This window comes from Cryptomeria japonica, chromosome 3 (assembly GCF_030272615.1).
Source record: "Cryptomeria japonica chromosome 3, Sugi_1.0, whole genome shotgun sequence".
NCBI lineage: Eukaryota > Viridiplantae > Streptophyta > Pinopsida > Cupressales > Cupressaceae > Cryptomeria > Cryptomeria japonica.
The window spans coordinates 760,414,124-760,437,696 of NC_081407.1; the positions used below are offsets into that span (position 1 = coordinate 760,414,124).

The 23,573-nt window shown below is 35.3% G+C and overlaps 1 protein-coding gene across 1 annotated transcript in view; it reads right to left on the minus strand.

The window, feature by feature from the left end:
- The window catches only part of LOC131068859 (probable pectate lyase 18), a 65,849-nt gene that overhangs the window by 12,382 nt on the left and 29,894 nt on the right, over window positions 1-23,573 (minus strand). The window contains exons 3-4 of the mRNA XM_059217702.1: window positions 7,621-7,909; window positions 1,588-1,731 (exon numbers count right to left, since the gene is read on the minus strand). Of these exons, the coding sequence (XP_059073685.1) occupies window positions 1,588-1,731; window positions 7,621-7,909 (433 nt within the window). The remainder of the gene's footprint in view (window positions 1-1,587; window positions 1,732-7,620; window positions 7,910-23,573) is intronic.

Genomic DNA, 23,573 nt, shown 5'->3' on the forward strand with positions numbered 1-23,573 from the left:
AAGAATTAAGAAATTGAAATACCATACATTACAATGTTTCGTTGCTTTCAATATTCAAAAATACATGTTTTAAAAAAAGAAATTACATCATGAGCCAAAATGTTACAAAATGAAAGTTACATAAAGTTTCTTTTCAAAACCTCTAGTTTTCAACTGAAAAATGGATAAGAACAAGAGTCGGTACATGAATCACGATCCAAGAACATCAGCGAAGTCCTTCCTCGCCTGAAGATACGTACCAGAACATCCGATGGGAAGTGACACTACCACCTGACCATGTGATTCCGAAAGGGAACCACCCCACCGTGCTAGAGATAGTAGATAACCCTCAAGCAAGCAAAATGAAACAAGAACGAAAGGACTAAAAGACTCCACTTACAATCATGTGTCTCAACTCACAAAACACTAGTGACTCTAAGGAGAAAGTGTCATCGCATATCTTACGGTGGATACCATGGTACAGCCTCCATAGGTCCAGGCACCCATCCTGGGTTATCCTGGTAACCTCTCCCGAACCTCCGATTCCAACTAAGACTCATGCAGACCTTACCAATCCTCTCACGAAGACAAGGTGGTAAGTTTGCCATTCCAGACCTTCTCGCTACATTATGAGTCCTATACTAGCACTCACCTATGTGCGAGGCACATTGTTTTATTTAACTTTTATTCTACCCTTCCTTAGTCATTTATTAGGTTTTCACTTTCTTAACCAACTTCCAACGGGTTATCCTGTCACCACTTTGGGCACGGCCCTCGCTTGAAAGCCACTCTCTCTCTTAGGACACTATGAGTTACTTCTATCTACAGAACTCTATGGTGACATAGACAGCCATTCCCAATCTTGACCTAAATCGAATCAAAGATACATAATTACTAACCTAAGGTTGACCATTACGAATAACTCACAGTGGCTCATTTCCTTAAGGTTATACATCTAAATAACTGGCCAAGACATAGAACACAAGACATACTGACAACATGACTTAATGTACTTAGTTGCGACCACCATATAAAACAAGGTAATCTTATGTACCAACACCTATCACAAAATTAACTGGCGATACGAATATACGTTGTCAAGACACGAAGAACAATATGGTCGGTATAACACAGAATTTTACACTTATTGACAAGTTTAAGAGTTCAATTACTCTTGTTAACTACTATAGGTACGCCACCTTAATAATTTCCATTCATACCATAGACGAAGATTAAAATAGATATATTTATTTCATCAAGGAAGTCTTACAATAAGACATAATACATTTCTTCATAGAATAATGTCTTTATTTTTTATTTATTTATTTTTATTTTTTTACACTAGAGTGTTACATCATTCTTCTGGAAAATACCGAGAAGTGCACTTGTCAGAATCTACATGATCTAAAGGAGTATATCCTTCAGTGCTTTCACTCAAGGGAAAGTACCCCATAGACTCATTATCACTTAAGGGGGTATACCCCTCCGACGAGTCAGAACTTATAACTATCGGCTTTTCTGGCGAGCACTCTAGCTTGGGTTCTTTCCCTTTTCCAACAGTAACTTCTTTAGTTGGACTCTAAGTAGGACCTTTTTCTATCTCTTTGCTCTCTTCAGGAGCTGGGTTCTCTTCAGGAGCTAGGTTGTCCTCCACAACAGGCTTGACAGGTGTCAAAGAATCTTTCTTGACTTTTAAGTAGTGAGCATAACCTGCTACGGATTTGCGAGCTGTCTGTTTGACTCGTGCCATCTCTGTAACATATCAATACTAAACTATTACTTCCCAGACTCTCCTAGAGCTACGTCTAATAAATCTTAATAACTAGGTTTTGAACGCAACCATACATTTCTTCCATATATTGACAAGTGTGCAATTTGAACTTAAACACTATTCCACTTCTATCGTCATAACGTAATCACAACTTCTATTATATGATTTTATTTAACAATCCCTAACGATAAATAAAACATAACCATAACTATTTAATAAGTAAGACAATAAACATGACATACAACAGAGATTGTAAATATTAATGATCGTAAACTAAGAAATTCCTGACCTATTTGAAGTGTTGATCAATATGCAAGACCTTAATGCCCTCTCGCCGATAAATGTGCCTTGCTTGCGATCATTTTCACCAATACTTTCCAACTCTATCAAAAACAAACAAACAATTCCCTTGATACTATCAAAACACTATCCTCTCTAAACAACTCTCTTGATACTATAAAAACACTATCCTCTCTAACTCTATTCTTCTTTCTACAATCCACCGTCCTTCCTTGGATGCCAAAAATGACTTCTCTCCCTTTCCTCTCTACTCCCACCCCTATTTATAATAAAAATCATCCATCGCTTCTCCTAAATCTGGGGCTTAGTAATAGTCATTAACTAAAACTCTTTTACCTCCCACTCTTCTTGTTCCTCCACGTAAGGAGTCCATCTCCAGTTAACTATAGTCTTTTGCGCTCCTTGATTGTGGTTATAACAATTATCAGCTGGTTGGAGAGATCGATTCATTACTTCAAACACTTATGTGTTTGCAAACAGCGAATTGTGTGTTTAATCTGCCAGGTCTTGAGTCAACTAAGTTTTATGTTTCAGTCTTCACCTTACATGCCAGTCTATTCCCCTCCTCAATCGGCCAATCTGCAGTTAGATGCCATGAACTGCAGCTCGTGGAAGAGTTTGGACATGGAGAAGTGGTTGTTACATGGAATAGCCCTCGTTTTCTACTTGCTATGTGGAGCATGCTTTATCGAAAGGCAGGAGGGTCGACTAAATAAACCAGTCTCCCTGCCATTACACCGTGGTTGATTATCACTTTGAACAGCGAGAGGGGCGAGAGGTGTCATTGCTGACTATAGTGTTTTAATGGAGGATACCTCTTATTGCTCACTGACTGCAGTGATAATGGAGGATACCTCTTATTGCTCACTGACTGCAGTGATAATGGAGGAAGAGGGAGTGCGTGGTTTATGAAGGAGGAGGGTAGTCGGTGGTAATACCGACTCCTCCCTATATTAAGGGGGGTGGTCGATATTACCATCGACCACCGTTTACCTACTACAAACTATAACCCCCGCCACCTCCAATAAAATCAAATCTATTTATTTTATTTGTTTTAATATAATTTCATTATTATATTTTAATAATTAATTAATAACTTTCATTTTAATATTTAAACATTAATCTTCCTAGCAATTTTACGTTTAAATATATAAATATATACTTGTTTACAAATGCTTATAACTAATGACCCCTTTTTTTTTCATATAGATTTATATTCGAACAATCGAATTATATATATATATATATATAACTCGTTTGAAAAGCTTATTAAATATAACATATCTATAATTCTAACTTATACATGCATAATCCAAATACACAATAACCCGATGGGCAATATCAACTACGGATAATACGATCACCTTATCTTAACTCCAATAACTACTTATAAGTGACTATTGCCTTCCGAGTATATTATGTCCTTACATATATTCGAACAATCGAATTGCAACTATTGAGCTAACAAGCTGATAAAATTCATATCAACTCATACCAAGATATTAACTCGTCCTTTATAAACAATATTAAGTCACTAGATCACTTGATTCTTTTTCCTCCAATTACCAAAACTACTCTTTACTCTTATAGATGTAATAAACGTAACAATTACCAATGACATACAAAAATTGGGAACACTGGACACGCAAACTGAGCAAGCATCATGCGACTTTTATAAAGATCAAACAATAAAATATGAAGACCAAACCAATTGACAGAACGACTAACTGAAGGCACTCACCCGAGTGTAACTGACTAAAAATAGGGTCAACTACTATCTCCTTCACTTCCATCGAAAAATATAAGGCACGCTCAGACCTGTGTAGCCAGGTGGAGACGATACCCCGTACCTACCCGGTACTTATACCTGCAACATCCTGCATCACCGACCACACATGCATATATACATATATAGAAATTTCAACATACACACTGATGAAGGAGATTCACGATGTTCCCTGTCTCACCAAGATGAGTGAAGGAAAATCGTCCCCATGCATCCCATACACTCGCAGATACACAACACACAGTGCATAGATGAAGTAAAGTGTCAGTACATAGCAATGAACCATATAATGCCATAAAACGTAAGTACATAAATACTACAAATAAATCATATGTCTCATAATCAGATAAAACATGGAACAATGTTATATAATTCTAAATAACAAATGATAATGTATCCACTGAGAATAACAAGAACAAAATATCAGTTCAAATGAGTAAGGGTACTACATTCTCCCCCCCAAGGCTAGGCTTACTCCTGGAAGCCTAAAACAAATATGAATATAACTCTCTCATCTTCACTGCATCCTCCCAAGTTGCCGAGGTCTCATCATTTGGGTCCCATAGGACCCTTACCTGGTCGATGGTGCGACCCCTGAGGATCAAATCTTGACGCTAAAGAATGCGCACGGGTTCCATGGAAAGCTGCCCATCCTCGACCTGTAAAGAGTTCCAATCAAGAACATGTGTCACATCAGGGTGATAAGGGCGAAGAACTGAAACATGAAAGACATCGTGGATGCGGGATAGACTCGGTGGCAAGGCAAGGCAATAAGCAACAGGACCTATCCTCTCAAGAATCTCAAAAGGGCCTACAAACCGAGGCACCAACTTAGAACCCTTCCCATAATAGATCAAACTCTTCCGTTGACACACTCTCAGAAACACACAGTCGCCAACAGAAAATTGACAATCTATCCTATGAGCATCTACATACTTCTTCTGCCTATCCTGTGCAGCTACCAAATGCTATCGAATTCGCCCAACCTGTTGCTCCATCTCTCGAAGAATATCCGGACCTATAAGCACCCTATCCTCTAACCAATCCCAACTCAAAGGAGTATGGCAAGGACGAACATATAATGCCTTAAAGGGGGACATACCTATGGAACTATGATATCCATTGTTATATGCAAACTCTACAAGGTAGATATAATCCTCCCAACGTGATTGCTGGTCCATAACATACATGCGAAGCATGTCCTCCAAAACCTGATTCACTCTCTCTGTCTGACCATCCATCTTTGGGTGATAGGTTGAACTAAAGTTCAACTGAGTTCCCAAAGCATGCTGAAGTGAGGTCCACAAAGCTGAAGTAAAGACAGGATCTCTATCAGAGATGATCCGCCTCAGAACCCCATGCAGTTTCACTACTTCTTCCAAGAAGACTCGTACCACCATTGCTACTGTATAGGAAGCTCGAATAGGAACAAAATGAGCAATCTTAGTCAACCTATCAACTATGACCATGATGGCATCATGCCGATGCAAAGAGATAGGCAACCCAACAATGAAATCCATGGAAATGATATCCCATTTCCAATCCGGTATCAAATTAGGTTGAAGAAGCCCTGCTGGGTGCTGATGCTCTGCCTTCACCCACTGACATTCTAAACACTTTGACATGAAATAAGCAATATCATGTTTCATGCCTTCCCAATGATAAATTTGTCTAAGATCTGCATGCATCTTCTTGACACCTGGATGTGCCGAATAAGGTGCACGATGGGCCTCAGTCATGATCAAGATGCGAAGACCCTCTAAAGAAGGTACATAGATCTGCCCATGGTGATGAAGAAGTCCATATGCCTCAAGATTATATCCAGAATATCTTCCCTCTAACGGCCTTCCGGAATCTATCATGGTTCTAACATCTTGATACCAAGTATCCTGAGGGAGAACTCTGAGAATCCTCTCTCTCAAGTCAACTCCAAGGGACAATACCGAAACTTCATGCCGCCTATGACTCAATGCATCTGCCACCATGTTCTCTTTCCCCTGAATGTACCAAACATCAAAATCATACTTGCAGAGAAATTCCATCCATCTCCGTTGTCGAGCATTCAAATTTGGTTGTGTGAAAATATACTGTAGACTACGGTGATCACTATGAGGTTCAAAACGATGCCCTAACAGAAAATGACGCCATCTAACCAAAGCATGATCTGCAGCTACCAACTCCAAATCGTGAACTGGATAGTTCAACTCATGGTTCTTGAGTTTGCGAGACTCATAAGCAACCACTCGTCCATCTTGCATAAGCACTGCACCTATACCTTCCAAAGAGGCATCTGTGCATACTATAAAATCTCTAGATGGATCTAGAACTGCCAAAATCGGAGCACTGACAAGGAGTTCCTTCAAGGTATGAAAAGCTGACTCACATTGTTCTGACCAAACAAACTTCTTCCCTTTCTACTATAGAGAAGTGATCGGGTGACCTATCCGGGAAAAGCCTTGAACAAATCGACGGTAGTATCCGGCCAAACCCATAAAACTCCAAACTTCAGAAATGCTGGTTGGCACTGGCCAATCAACAATGGCTTGGATCTTTGAAGGATCCATGGATACACCTTCCCCTGAAACTATATGACCAAGATAGTTTACCTCTGATTGAAAAAAATCACACTTTGCCAAATTAGTATAAAGTTGGTTTTCCCTCAAGCACTGCATTACCTGTCGTAAGTGACCTTCATGTTCTTCCATAGTTCTAAAATAAATTAATATGTCATCTAAGAACACAAGGACAAAATGATCAAGGTAGGTATGAAAAACCCCATTCATGAGGCTCATGAAAACTGAAGGCGCATTCGTCAACCCAAATGGTACTACTGTGAACTCATAGTGACCATAACGAGTGCGAAATGCTGTCTTATGAATATCTGCATCCTGGATACGCAACTGGTGATATCCAGATTTCAGGTCAATCTTAGAGAATATCTTGGCTCCCTTTACCTGATCAAAAAGATCATCAATACAAGGCAAAGGATATCGATTCCGAATGGTTACCTTATTCAGCTGTCGGTAATCAATGCATAACCGAAGAGAACCATCCTTCTTCTTAACAAAGATAACAGGCGCACCCCAAGGAGAAACACTAGGATGAATAAATCCCTTGGCTAACAATTCTTCTAGTTGTAACTTCAATTCACTCAACTCCTAAGTGGTCATCCGATATGGAGCTCTCGAAATAGGTTCTGCACCAGGAACCAAATCAATGTGAAAGTCTATGTCTCTCTTTGGAGGCATACCAGGAATATCCAATGGGAATACATCAGCATACTCTTGAAGAATAGGGTGACTATCAAGAGCGATTTCTCGACTCTTTAACTCATCCATGTCCTCAAGAGTAACTGCAAAAAGTTGACACCCTCTATGCATGCACCGCTTAAGTTGCATAGCAGAGATTGTACGTAAGGATATTGGTCTCTGAACTCCAACAATTTTCACTTCCTTGCCAAGGTCATCTAAACACTCCACTGTCTTCTTGCGACAATCTACATGAGCATTATGAGAAGATAGCCAATCCATTCCCAACACAACTCCATAAGAACCCAAAGGAATGACTTGAAGGTCAACTGCAGTAACTATGGTTCCTAGATTCAACTCACAAATGGGAATAAAGGCATCTACAGAAACACGGACATGTGTAGCCAACTCTACTTGCCACCTATTCATCTCCTTAGAAGATGTGAGTCCACACCGCTCCACAATAGACGAAGAAATGAAAGAATCTGAAGCACCGAAATCAAAAAGTACAGAGATAGGGATTCCACGCAACATACCTGCTGATTCTATAACTGTACCTTGATGATCAGCTTGGCGGTTATCCACCGTTGCGAACACTCTGTGAGATCTACCTGCATCTCCCACTGAAGGCTCTGACGCTGCCAGCCATTGACTACCTGTGTTGTGGAAACGTTGAGGACACTGCGTAGCTCTGTTACCATACTTCCCACAAGAGAAGCAAGCTCCTCTATTACTTGTCGGACCATTGGATTGCTGATAATTTCCCTGGCTAGGAGCATGAGATGCGCTTCGCGAGGATTCCCCTGTAGGGCCCTGTCTGCCCCTCTGCCAATTTCTGTTTTTATTAAATTGAGCATTGCCACCCTTCTGGCTCTGGAACTGTTATGGTTTTGATGGTTGTTGCTGCTGTGGTCCACCCTTAGCAGGTGCCTGAGGAGTCCTAAATGGTGCAGCTGACTGAAACTGATTACCATGAGCTCTATTCCCACTGGAAGGAGCACTCCCTATCTGCTCACCTGTTTGCCCACCAAGAGCACGGCTAAGGTTTAGCTCTACCAATCGGGCCTTTGCCACAGCTATCTCCACTGAAGTTGGTTCAAACACCCTAACACCTCCACTAATGCGATCATTCAAGCCCCTCAAGAAATGTTGTACAAGCATAGCCTCATTATTACCAATTCTAGCATACTGCTTGAGCTCATAGAATCTATGCTCATACTGGTCTACCGTCATACCATACTGTCGCAGTGCATGGAACTCATCTGCCTGAGTCTATTTCCACTAGGGCGAGAGAAACCATGCCTTGAATCTCTCCAGAAATAGCTCCCATGTCACAGTGTTAATGCACACACCGATCATTTCCTCCTCCAGTCTCCACCAGATTGATGTGAATTTTTTGAGACGCATAATAGCACATCTTGCCTTGGTGTTGCTACTATATGGGAACATAGCAAAACACCTATCCAGACCGATAAGCCAAGTCTCTGCCTCTAGACCGGTACCCATACCATTAAAGAAAGGAGGATTGGACCTCATCTAGTCCTTTATGTGACCCAGAGAAACTGGATCTTCATTGCTTGCAATCCCTCTCCTTCTGGGTGATCTTTCCCTCTCTCTCTCTTCCAGCATTGGTTGAACAACCTCAGGCCTAGGGCCTAACCTAGCAAGAACCTCCTGAAACATTTGTCTCAGCTCTTCCCTTTCGGGAACCTGTTCTTCTGCATGAGGTAAGTCCTAATGAACAGACTGTTCTGGCTCAGCACTAACATGAGTAGGTGGTGGTGAAGGACTATGATGATCAGAACCATGGCCTTGTCCTCCACCTCTTCCTCTACCTCTGCCTCTATTGCGACCACCCATATGGCCACCTCCCCTAGCTCTCCTAGCCATGACCGAGTACTACATAAGAGAAAAGATTCAGATTTATGACAAGGATAAACAAGGAAAACACAAATGTTAAGACCTAAAAAAATCAAGTTGAATAGGCACACTACAAACCCAGAGTACCTACTGTTGAAACTTGGGCTCTGATACCAAATGTAATGCCCCGTAAGGAACCCTAAAGGAAAACATCATAATCTATGCAACTAAGGGTGAAATAATATATATATATATATTTTATTAAGTGCATGAATTAAACCTTAGAACATCTAATAACATAGCGGAAGTCTAACACCCAAATTTCCTAAGGGTTACCAACGAATATTACTTCGTAAATTAAATATTTAAGATAAAATTTCCACAATGAAAGAATTAAAAATACTTCAAGCAATCATATATTATATACAAAAGAATTAAGAAATTGAAATACCATACATTACAATGTTTCTTTGCTTTCAATATTCAAAAATACATGTTTTAAAAAAAGAAATTACATCATGAGCCAAAATGTTACAAAATGAAAGTTACATAAAGTTTCTTTTCAAAACCTCTAGTTTTCAACTGAAAAATGGATAGGAACAAGAGTCGGTACATGAATCATGATCCAAGAACATCAGCGAAGTCCTTCCTCGCCTGAAGATATGTACCAGAACATCCAATGGGAAGTGACACTACCACCCGACCATGTGATTCCGAAAGGGAACCAGCCCACCGTGCTAGAGATAGTAGATAACCCTCAAGCAAGCAAAATGAAACAAGAACGAAAGGACTAAAAGACTCCACTTACAATCATGTGTCTCAACTCACAAAAAACTAGTAACTCTAAGGAGAAAGTGTCATCGCATGTCTTACGGTGGATACCATGGTACAGCCTCCATAGGTCCCGACCCCCATCATGGGTTATCTTGGTAACCTCTCCCGAACCTCCGATTCCAACTAAGACTCATGCGGACCTTACCAATCCTCTCATGAAGACAAGGTGGTAAGTTTGCCATTCCAGGCCTTCTCGCTACATTATGAGTCCTATACTAGCACTTACCTATGTGCGAGGCACATTGTTTTATTTAACTTTTATTCTACCCTTCCTTAGTCATTTATTAGGTTTTCACTTTCTTAACCAACTTGCAACAGGTTATCCTGTCACCACTTCGGGCACGACCCCCGCTCAAAAGCCACTCTCTCTCTTAGGACACTACGGGTTAGTTCTATCTACAAAACTCTATGGCGACATAGACAGCCATTCCCAATCTTGACCTACCTCGAATGAAAGATACATAATTACTAACCTAAGGTTGACCATTACGAATAACTCACAGTGGCTCATTTCCTTAAGGTTATACATCTAAATAACTGGCCAAGACACAGTACACAAGACATACTGACAACATGACTTAATGTACTTAGTTGTGACCACCATATAAAACAAGGTAATCTTACGTACCAACACCTATCACCAAATTAACTGGCGATACGAATATACGTTGTCAAGACATGAAGAACAATATGGTCAGTATAACACAGAATTTTACACTTATTGACAAGTTTAAGAGTTCAATTACTCTTGTTAACTACTATAGGTACGCCACCTTAATAATTTCCATTTATACCATAGACGAAGATTAAAATAGATATATTTATTTCATCAAGGAAGTCTTACAATAAGACATAATACATTTCTTCATAGAATAATGTCTTTATTTTGATTTTATTTTATTTTTATTTTTTTACACTAGAGTGTTACATCATTCTTCCGGAAAATATGGAGAAGTGCACTTGTCAGACTCTGCATGATCTAAAGGAGTATATCCTTCAGATTTGCTTTCACTCAAGGGAAAGTACCCCACAGACTCATTATCACTTAAGGGGGTATACCCCTCCGACGAGTCAGAACTTATAACTATCGGCTTTTCTGGCGAGCACTCTAGCTTGGGTTCTTTCCCTTTTCCAACAGTAACTTCTTTTGTTGGACTCTAAGTAGGACCCTTTTCTATCTATTTACTCTCTTCAGGAGATGGGTTGTCCTCCACAACAGGCTTGACAGGTGTCAAAGAATCTTTCTTGACTTTTAAGTAGTGAGCATAACCTGCTACAGATTTGCGAGCTGTCTATTTGACTCGTACCATCTCTGTAATGTATCAATAGTAAACTATTACTTCCCAGACTCTCCTAGAGCTACGTCTAATAAATCTTAATAACTAGGTTTTGAATGCAACCATACATTTCTTCCATATATTAACAAGTGTGCAATTTGAACTTAAACACTATTCCACTTCTATTGTCATAACGTAATCACAACTTCTATTATATGATTTTATTTAACAATCCCTAACAATAAATAAAACATAACCATAACTATTTAATAAGCAAGACAATAAACATGACATACAACAGAGATTGTAAATATTAATGATCGTAAACTAACAAATTCCTGACCTATTTGAAGTGTTGATCAATATGCAAGACCTTAACGCCCTCTCGCCGATAAATGCACCTTGCTTTCGATCCTTTTCACCAATACTTTCCAACTCTATCAAAAACAAACAAACCCTTGATACTATCAAAACACTATCCTCTCTAAACAACTCTCTTGATACTATAAAAACACTATCCTCTCTAACTCTATTCTTCTTTCTACAATCCACCGTCCTTCCTTGGATGCCAAAAATGACTTCTCTCCCTTTCCTCTCTACTCCCACCCCTATTTATACTAAAAATCATCCATCGCTTCTCCTAAATCTGGGGCTTAGTAATAGTTATTAACTAAAACTCTTTTACCTCCCACTCTTCTTGTTCCTCCACGTAGGGAGTCCATCTCCAGTTAACTATAGTCTTTTGCGCTCCTTGATTGTGGTTATAACCATTATTGGCTGGGTGGAGAGATCGGTTCATTACTTCAAACACTTATGTGTTTGCAAACAACGAATTGTGTGTTTAATCTGCCAGGTCTTGAGTCAACTAAGGTTTATGTTTCAGTCTTCACCTTACATGCCAGTCTATTCCCCTCCTCAATCGGCCAATCTGCAGTTAGATGCCATGAACTGCAGCTCGTGGAAGAGTTTGCACGTGGAGAAGTGGTTGTTAGGTGGAATAGCCATCATTTTCTACTTGCTATGTGGAGCATGCTTTATCGAAAGGTAGGAGGGTCGACTAAATAAACCGGTCTCCCTGCCATTACACCGTGGTTGATTATCGCTTTGAACAAAGAGAGGGGTGAGAGGTGTCATTGCTGACTACAGTGTTCTAATGGAGGATACTTCTTATTGCTCGCTGGCTGCAGTGATAATGGAGGATACCTCTTATTGCTCACTGACTGCAGTGATAATGGAGGAAGAGGGAGTGCGTGGTTTATGAAGGAGGAGGGTAGTCGGTGGTAATACCGACTCCTCCCTATATTAAGGGGGGTGGTCGATATTACCATCGACCACCGTTTACCTACTACAAACTATAACCCCCGCCACCTCCAATAAAATCAAATCTGTTTATTTTATTCGTTTTAATATAATTTCATTATTATATTTTAATAATTAATTAATAACTTTCATTTTAATATTTAAACATTAATCTTCCTAGAAATTTTACATTTAAATATATAAATACATACTTGTTTTCAAATGTTTATAACTAATGACCCCTTTTTTTTTTCATATAGATTTATATTCGAACAATCGAATTATATATATATATATAACTCGTTTGAAAAGCTTATTAAATATAACATATCTATAATTCTAACTTATACATGCATAATCCAAAAACACAATAACCCGATGGGCGATATCAACTACGGATAATACGATCACCTTATCTTAACTCCAATAACTACTTATAAGTGACTGTTGCCTTTCGAGTATATTATGTCCTTACATATATTCGAACGATCAAATTGCAACTATCGAGCTAACAAGTTGATAAAATTCATATCAACTCATACCAAGATATTAACTCGTCCTTTATAAAAAATATTAAGTCACTAGATCACTTGATTCTTTTTCCTCCAATTACCAAAACTACTCTTTACTCTTATAGACGTAATAAACGTAACAATTACCAATGACATACAAAAATTGGGAACACTGGACATGCAAACTGAGAAAGCATCATGCGACTTCTATAAAGATCAAACAATAAAATATGAAGACCAAACCAATTGACAGAATGACTAACTGAAGGCACTCACCCAAGTGTAACTGATTAAAAATAGGGTCAACTACTATCTCCTTCACTTCCATCGGAAAATATAAGGCACGCTCAGACCTGTGTAGCTAGGTGGAGACGATACCCCGTACCTACCCTATACTTGTACCTGCAACATCCTGCATCACCGACCACACATGCATATATACATATATAGAAATTTCAACATACACATCGATGAAGGAGATTCGCGACGTTCCCTGTCTCACCGAGATGAGTGAAGGAAAATTGTCCCCATGCATCCCATACACTCGCAGATACACAACACACAGTGCATAGATGAAGTAAAGTGTCAGTACATAGCAATGAACCACATAATGCCATAAAATGTAAGTACATAAATACTGCAAATAAATCATATGTCTCATAATCAGATAAAACATGGAACAATGTTATATAATTCTAAATAACAAATGATAATGTATCCACTGAGAATAACAAGAACAAAATATCAGTTCAAATGATAATGTATACACAGGCAATCTTTTCTTAAAACACCCAAAAGCACAAATAGCTTGCAATTAAAGATTTTCTAAACAATAAGAAAATACAACTATATTAATACAAAGAAATCAATTTTGTCATTTGTCCAATAAGGTTAAATCAATCACTTAAAAATTAACCCCCTAATTATATGTTCATGATTACTTTACAAATAAACCCGATTAGATTGTATCAATAATCTAAATTAAATTCCAAATTCCAGATTATATATAATAATATAATATAATTACATAAATATAAATACTCTACGAATATAATATTATATAATTACATCACATTAAATTATATAATAAAAAGATGATTTAATTTGAAATATCTTTCATTCCCAAAATAACATAATTAAAACCACATAAAATTAATTAATTGTTTTTTAAATTTTTTTTTTTTTAATTAATTAATTTCTTTCTTTTAATTAATTTTTTTTTTTAATAATGTTTTTTTTTTAATTAGTTTTTTTTTTTTTTAAATCACAACAACTTTTAAAACTGTAAATTTAAATTTTTTTTTAAACAGAATTAATTTCCAAACCAATTTATTTCCAGGGAAATTATTTATTACATAATTTCTCCAAAATAATATAATAAAATAATTTCCCTTAACTTACAATAAATTTAATTAATGATTAAATTTATTTCTATAATAACTAATTATATCACAGAGATACACAAATATTAAAAAGGACTACCATAGCCAAATATCAAAACAAAAATCAAATAAGAGGGAATATTTTCTTTGGTAATCCCATTCCTCCCAAATCTTGCAATTTTTATGCACAATAAAAATCTTGACAAAATTTACAATAATAATTTTCCCAATTTTCTCAAAATTAAATCTACAACACCCAGAAAATAACTTCTTTCCATAAACTAGAAATTAACTTCAGGCATGAATTTAAAATCAAGAACATGGATTAACCAGAAGAGGGTTTTGGATCTGACAAATAATATACACACACATCATTTAGAAAGATAAAAGAAATAAAAATATTTTCTTTCAAACAAACAATCAAAAGAATCCACCCAACCTGGTATAGCTTTCCTAGAAGAAAATTTGTAGAAGAGAACCAATCCTCCAACAAGCTTCCAAATAAAATTGTTTTCCTAAATTCCCTGACCTATTTCCTATGTATCTAAAATAAAGACCTATTCCCCTATTTAAACTAAAATTCTAGGTTCAATAGCTTTTTCTCAAAAACCTAAATTTAGAATAAAAGTAATTTTATTTTCTTTTATAATTTTATAACAAAAGATAAGCTAACATGCAATAATTTAAAATCATTATTGTTTCTTTCCTTTTCCCATGCAAATTAATTAATTTTCTAAATAAAGAATTAAAGCAATACTTTAATTCTAATTAATTCTTTTATTCATTTATTTATTTATTCTTTTATTCTTTTATTTATTTATTTATTTATTCTTTTATTTATTTATTTATTTATTCTTTTATTTATTTAGAATTATAGGAAACAATAAATATAATTAATCTAATTTATTTTTCCACTAAAATTTAAATATAATATATTTCTAATATCATGCAACTTGCAACTTAATTTAATAATTTTTTTTAATTAACTAAATTTATAATCTCAATGCATATACAATTCAACTATGAGATAATTCCATAAACTTAATTAATTAATTAATTAAATCCACTAAAACACTCAAACTAAACAAATCTCAAGCAAATACTTATAAAAAGATCAAACGATAAAATAAGAAGGCCGAACAAACTGACAAGATGACCAACTGACAACACTCACACGAGTGTAACTACGTAAAATAGGGTCAACTACTATCTCCTCCACTTCCATCAGAAAATATAAGGCACGCTCAGACCTGTGAAGCCAGGTGGAGACGATACCCCATACCTACCCGGTACTTGTACCTGCAATATCCTGCATCACTGAACCACACATGCATATATATACAATATAGAAAACACGGCATATAGACCGATGAAGGAGAATCGTGACATTCCCTATCTCACCAAAATAAGTGAAGGAAATTCGTCTCCTTGCATCCAATACACTCGCAAACACACAACATATAATTCCACATTGCATAAATAAAGTAAAATGTCAGTACATAGCAATAATCCATAAAATGACATAAATCACAAGTAGTGAAATATAGCAAATAAATTATGCATCTCATATCCAAATAAAGCATGAAATAATGTCATAAAAATTTGAATAACGCATCATGGTAATGTATCCACTGAAAATAAACAATAATAAAGTATGAGTCTAAAGAGTTCAAACGATTAGGGGTACTACATTCTCCCCCCCAAAACTAGGCTTACTTTTGGAAGCCTAAAGAAAATAAGAATGCAACTCTCTCATCTTCATTGCATCCTCCCCTAGCTTTCCTAGCCATGACCTAGCACTGTGTAGAGAAAACGGTTCAGACCTATGACAAGGATAAAACAAGGGAAACACAAACATTAAGACCTAAGAAAAAAGGTCAACTGAAAGGCACACTACAAACCCAAAGTACCCAGTGTTGAAACTTGGGCTCTGATACCAAATGTAATGCCCCGCCAGGAACCCTAAAAGAAAACAACACAACTAGGCAACTAAAGGGTGAAATAATTTTTTTTTGTTAAAGAGTAAGTGCACTAACTAAAACCATTGCATGTTTAACAACACATCGAAAGTCTACCATATGTTCTCCTAAGGGTAACCAACGAAGATTAATTTCGTAGATTATATTAACACCAAAGTTAATCCATTTAATTAGATAAATTGGAAACTTAAGTTTAAAACTACACATACATCCAAATTTCATAATAGAGAAATAAAAGTATTCCAGTGTATCCAATTTCCATAAACCATTTAAACATAAGACCAAAGGAATAACATTCATTTCACTGACATAATATTACAATCTTCACAAATACATGGCTTCCAAAAATGCCACCGATTATAAGGTTACAATATCAAGGTTACATAAAAGTCTGATACAATGACCACTAGGTCTCAACTGAACAATGATCTTGAACAAGAGCTGGCACATAAACCACGAACCAAGAAACACCAACGAAGCCTTTCCTCGCTTGAAGATACAATCCAGAACATCTGATGGGAAGTGGCACTACCACCCGACCATGTGATCCCAAAATGGAACCACCCCACCGTGCTAGGAGATAGTAGAAAACCCTCAAGCAAGCAAAGTAAGACAAGTACGAAAGGACTATAAGACTCTGCAAACATCCATGTGACTCAACTCACAAAACACTAGTGACTCTAAGAAGAGAGTGTCATCGCATGTCTTATGGTGGATACCATGGTACAGCCTCCATAGGTCCCGGCCCCCATTCTGGGTTTCTCCTAGTAACCTCTCCTGAGCCTCCAGTTCCAACTAAGTCTCATGCGGACCCTACCAATCCTTTCGTGAAGACAAGGTGGTAAGTTTGCCATTCCAAGCCTTCTCGTAGCATTATGAGCCCTGTACAAGCATTACACCTATGCACGAGGTACAGTATCTTAATTAATATTTATCTCACTCCCCCCTAATATATTATTAGGTTATCACTTTTTAACTGACTTTCGACAGGTTATCTTGTCATCCACTTCGGGCACGGCCCCCGCTCGAAAGCCACTCTCTCTCATAGGACACTAACAAGAAATGTCTCTCTATGAGAACTCTATGGTGAAATAGATAACCATAACCAATCCTGACAAAGCACAAATGAAGGATACTCAATTACTAACCAAAGATTGACCATTTGGACAAAACACACAATGGCTCACATCAATAAGGTTATACAACAACACCTGACCAAGGAGATATAATAACATAGGATACAATGACAACTCAACCAGAATTGCAATGAAATTAAGCTTGACTGCAAACACCATTTACACAAGATCCTAACACAGGCAATCTTTTCTTAAAACACCCAAAAACACAAATAGCTTGCAATTAAAAATTTTCCAGACAATAAGAAAATACAACTATATTAATACAAAGAAATCATATTTCTCATTTGTCCAATAAGGTTAAATCGATCACTTAAAAATTAACCCCCTAATTATATGTTCATGATTACTTTACAAATAAACCCGATTAGATTGTATCAATAATCTAAATTAAATTCCAAATTCCAAATTATATATAATAATATAATATAATTACATAAATATAAATATTCTACGAATATAATATTATATAATTACATCACATTAAATTATATAATAAAAAGATGATTTAATTTGAAATATCTTTCATTTCCAAAATAACATAATTAAAACCACATAAAATACTATATATATATATATTTTTTTTTTTTTTTTTAAATTATTTTTTTAAATTTTTTTTTTTTTTTTAATTAAACTTTTTCTTTTTTTAATAATTATTATTTTTTTAATTAGTTTTTTTTTTAAATTCACAACAACTTTAACAACAGTAAATTTTATTTTTATTTTTAAACAGAATTAATTTCCAAACCAATTTATTTCCAGGGAAATTATTTATTACATAATTTCTCCAAAATAATATAATAAAATAATTTCCCTTAACTTACAATAAATTTAATTAATGATTAAATTTATTAATATATTAACTAATTATATCACAGAGATACACAAATATTAAAAAGGACTGCCATAGCCAAATATCAAAACAAAAATCAAATAAGAGGGAATATTTTCTCTAGTAATCCCATTCCTCCAAAATCTTCCAATTTTCATGCACAGTAAAAATCTTGACAAAATTTACCATAATAATTTTCCCAATTTTCTCAAAATTAAATCTACAACACCCAGAAAATAACTTCTTTCCATAAACTAGAAATTAACTTCAAGCATGAATTTTAAATCAAGAACATGGATTAACCAGAAGAGGGTTTTGGATCTGACAAATAATATACACACACATCATTCAAAAAGATAAAAGAAATAAAAATATTTCTTTCAAACAAACAATCAAAAGAAGCCATTCAACCTGGGATAGCTTTCCTGGAAGAAAATTTGTAGAAGAGAACCAATCCTCCGACAAGCTTCCAAATAAAATTATTTTCCTAAATTCCCTGACCTGTTTCCTGTTATCTAAAATAAAGACCTATTCTCCTATTTAAACTAAAATTCTAGGTTCAATAGCTTTTTCTCAAAAACCTAAATTTAAAATAAAAGTAATTTTATTTTCTTTTCTAATTTTATAACAAAAGATAAGCTAACATGCAATAATTAAAAATCATTATTCTTTCTTTTATTTTCTCATGCAAATTAATTAATTTTCTAAATAAAGAATTAAAGCAATACTTTAATTCTAATTAATTTATTTATTCATTTATTTATTTATTTATTTATTCTTTTATTTATTTATTCTTTTATTTATTTATTTATTTAGAATTCTAGGAAACAATAAATATAATTAATCTAATTTATTTTTCCACTAAAATTTAAATATAATATATTTCTAATATCATGCAGCTTGCAACTTAATTTAATAATTTCTTTTAATTAACTAAATTTATAATCTCAATACATATACAATTCAACTATGAGATAATTCCATAAACTTAATTAATTAATTAATTAAATCCACTAAAACATTCAAACTAAACAAATCTCAAGCAAATACTTATAAAAAGATCAAATGACAAAATAGGAAGGCTGAACAAACTGACAAGATGACTAATTGACGACACTCACACGAGTGTAATTGAGTAAAATAGGGTCAACTACTATCTCCTCCACTTCCATTGGAAAATATAAGGCACGCTTAGACCTGTGAAGCCAGGTGGAGATGATACCCCGTACCTACTCGGTACTTGTACCTGCAATAGCATGCATCACCGAACCACACATGCATATATATACAATATAGAAAACACGGCATACACACCGATGAAGGAGAATCACGATGTTCCCTGTCTCACCGAAATGTGTGAAGGAAAATCATCCCCTTGCATCCAATACACTCACAAAAACAAAAAATATAATTCCACATTGCATAAATAAAATAAAATGTCAGTACATAGCAATAATCCATAAAATGCCATAAATCACAAGTACTGAAATACAACAAATAAATTATGCATCTCATATCCAGATAAAGAATGAAATAATGTCATAAAAATCTGAATAACACATCATGGCAATGTATCCACTGAAAACAAACAATAATAAAGTATGACTCTAAAGAGTTCAAACGAGTAGGCGTACTACATTAACCATACATAGACACTAAGAGAATGGTAATTAGTAGACACCAATTCCAAACTAATTACCCTTGATAACTTCTCCAAACATCATAGAAACTTATAAGATAAGATAAGAGGACATCGACACAGAATAATACAGTATTTATGTAGAAACTTAGGGGAAAACCATGGTGAGAAAAGTTGCTTGGATCTAATATCCAAATCTAGCCTCATAAACTAAATAATAAACTTAAAATATTTTGTATACATCAAACCATAGGAGACACCAACCCCCGAGTCTAAGAAGTGAACACCAACTATGACGATGAGGCGCCAACCTTAAATACAATAATTGTACATGAAAGATATGTTTTACTTCTAGTGAAATCTTTCCATAGATCTCAAACTGACTGACCCTGATAGTACAGAGGTTCCATTCCTGTACCCAGTCCAGAAATAACTGAATAGCTTGTTACATTTTCAAGGCCAATTCAACAAGAACCTCCTGCCACCTCCAACTCTCTAATGTAGCCCAAGAACTACAGGGATATTATGCGTCTCAAGTAGAAAAGAAATCCCATTGCTACCACTGACCTGATATTCTACCAAGCATCACCAGCTCCTCTACAACCTACTTCAAATATAACGCTTCAACTAAACTAAATCCAACTCTAGTCTATATTCTTTAAATTTGGTAAATACAAAGAAATTCAATACAGACCTCACTACGTGCTTGCCAACAATACAATTGGTCATAACGAGGATAGGTATGAGACACTAATCATCTATGTCAAACTTAAATTAAAGCTGAATCTCGACATTATGTGTGCACACTTGAAGATTATCTTGATGCTTTTTCACAAATAACAAATTTCTCGTGTGTAGAAAAAAAGGCACATGGCTTTTCCAACGTTTTGTTCCACATGGTTGTTTTTCCTATGTTGTTCAACAATAAATGTTTAGAACAAACTCCATATAACACATGTAGATTTTGACTTCATCGTGGGACGTGGGATCCACATTTCCTTATAGTTGGTGGTCTCCTCCATCCCTCATCAACTAAAATTATTTTCGTATCACAAATCTAAATGTAGTTTCTAAATAAAAAGAAAGAAAATTTTTTGCAGCCACATGAATTTGCATCGGGCCATTACATTATTTGTAAGTTGGAAGGCTAGTATGGCCTCATTTCCAAAATCAGATAAAATCCTAACGAAAGTATGCTTAGAAGAATTAAAGGAATAAAAATAATAGTCAAATGCACTCTGTGCGCGACGATAATGTAGACCATGAAATCTCATGAGTAAATTCATGCACATCCTCCAATCTACATATAGTTATTAGTTGTGGATGGAAGGCAAGCATGCACAATGAAATAATCACGATGCTCAAGTAGTCAAATTTTGATTGTTGGTACTCCCTTAATTGGTAAAAGTTCAAAATTAAGGACCTTTAGGAAGGCCATTCAAGTTAATATACCCCTCTATTCAAAGCAACTTGCATAATTTAGCTGATTTTACCTTTGATATAGAAGTATAAGGTGAGAGCTTGTCCAATTCTAAGTGGATGATACAAGTCTAAAACAAATATGATAGTAGAAACATATCATACACTAACAGTGATAACATAAATACATGTAAAATTTAATTATTAAATAATTAGATATGAACAAAATATGGTTGAGACAATGGTTTTCTAGCATTCTCCCACTTAGTTCAAACACCTTGCAAAAGCATAAAGGGAATATTAGAATCTAAGTATTAAGGACTATGTGGCAATTATATGTATTACACCATCTAATGTTATTTGTGCTTACATGCTTCATCAAATCATCTAAAACAATCACCAAAGAGTCAACATTTTCAATCATCATCCAATATCCTCCACCATGTGATGAGAAAAACGATGTTGTGCATCTATATGCTTCATTTATACACAAAAATTTGGGTTTTGGCCAAGCTAATGATAACTTGACTCTCACATTCAATTTAAACTATTGCTTGAATAAGGCCAACAATTGAACAAAAACTCTAAAACCAACTTGCCTCCTTATAGGCATTACTAATTGTCATGTACTATACCTTTACAATGGATAAATGACTACAACCCATATCTTTTCTGTGGTGAATTTATCTTACATTGAATCTATCACAACAACATCAATTATTAACTATCTACTGACATGATGATATGGCGAAGAGAAATTTGGTCTATAACAGCTACATGCCAAGTACAGATAAATGAATAATAGTATAGAACATACAGTAAATAAAATGTGGAGAAACAACATAAGAATGAATAGAACGTATTATTATAAACTTTGTGATTTACCATTTTATATTAATGTACTGAATGGAGTAAGACATTACATTTCATTTCCATACCACCTTTAATAAATTATCTAAAGCATCTGAAACACAACATGCTTACCACTCTACAATCTCAACTACAAGCTCCGGTTTCTTTTAGTAGTCTTGTATCTTTCTTGAGGAATGAAGGGATCAATGTATCCTTTATCTGGTCATATCTTTTGAGCTCCTTACAGGCTTATCAGGAAACTTTTTTGTTGTTGCATCCATTCGTCTATCTTATTCATGCTACCAATAGTTACATTTGTAATCTTTTCATGCACCTCTTTATTGTTTTGAGCATTATATCTTAAATAATCAAAGGTCCCATTTTTTATTTCAAGTTTTTCGTTAAGCACCTTAATTTCATTTCTTACCTCTTCTACTCATCAAAAGCGTCCTAGTCCCAACATATATTAGCCAAAATTTCTCAACATGTGCCAACATTTTTTAAAATCTCAATTTCACTAATTCTATGACCATGTTAGATTTAGATGTCTTTAACTCCATGCTTAGTTGTTTTTCTCTTTCTCTAAGTTTCTCAATCTCTTTTTTCCAATGAATTTTTTCTATAGAGGCTTCTAAGAGTGTTCTCTTAAATAATTGGATGAATCAACTGATGGCAATGGGAGAGGCCTTGAAGAAGATCCCAACTTATCTCTTAGCTACATATTTTCTTCTCTCAAGTATTAATTATTTTCCTTGCACCATGTGTTTTACTTTATTAATTTTTCCACATGAGCTTTAGTAAAATTTGTTGCATTAATCATCAAGTTAGCTGCATCCACTATATTTGTGTCCTTAATTATTTGGACAAGAAGTTGTCCATAGATCTTACTTGGATCATATATTGTTAGTGGCCTTTTGCCTAGTTGGTATAATGCCCAAACAAATAGAGATTTATCATCAATATTAAATCTTGATCTAGTCTAAATTTAATCAGCAACATATACATTTAGTTTGACCAAAATATTCCAATTGGATCTTAAATTATCAAATAATATGGCTGCATTAGTTATCCATCCAGGTAAAATTGAAACCCCTTCCTCTTGCAGCAATCTTCTTCCCTTTTCAAGGGTGATGTCTTTCATCTCTTCATCCATCTTTTCCCTTAACTCTTTAAATATTCGTGGATGTTTCTTTGGCCTAATTTCATTAACACGCACCCTTGTTTGTCTTCCTTTATCTCTTGCTCTCTTCTTGATTGGTAATGGTTAGAATTTGAAAACTTTTTTCCTAGAATAAACCCCAACACAACCTAACCAATTTCCTAGCAATGAAACTAATAGTAGCAAGAAATCTAAAGGAGATAGGCTAGAGTTATTTTCTCAAAGGGTTTATACTACAATTGTAGTCTAATAACCCCAAACTTAGTTATATAGAAGTAATTTTGAAATTTATTTTGGATCTATTTTAGG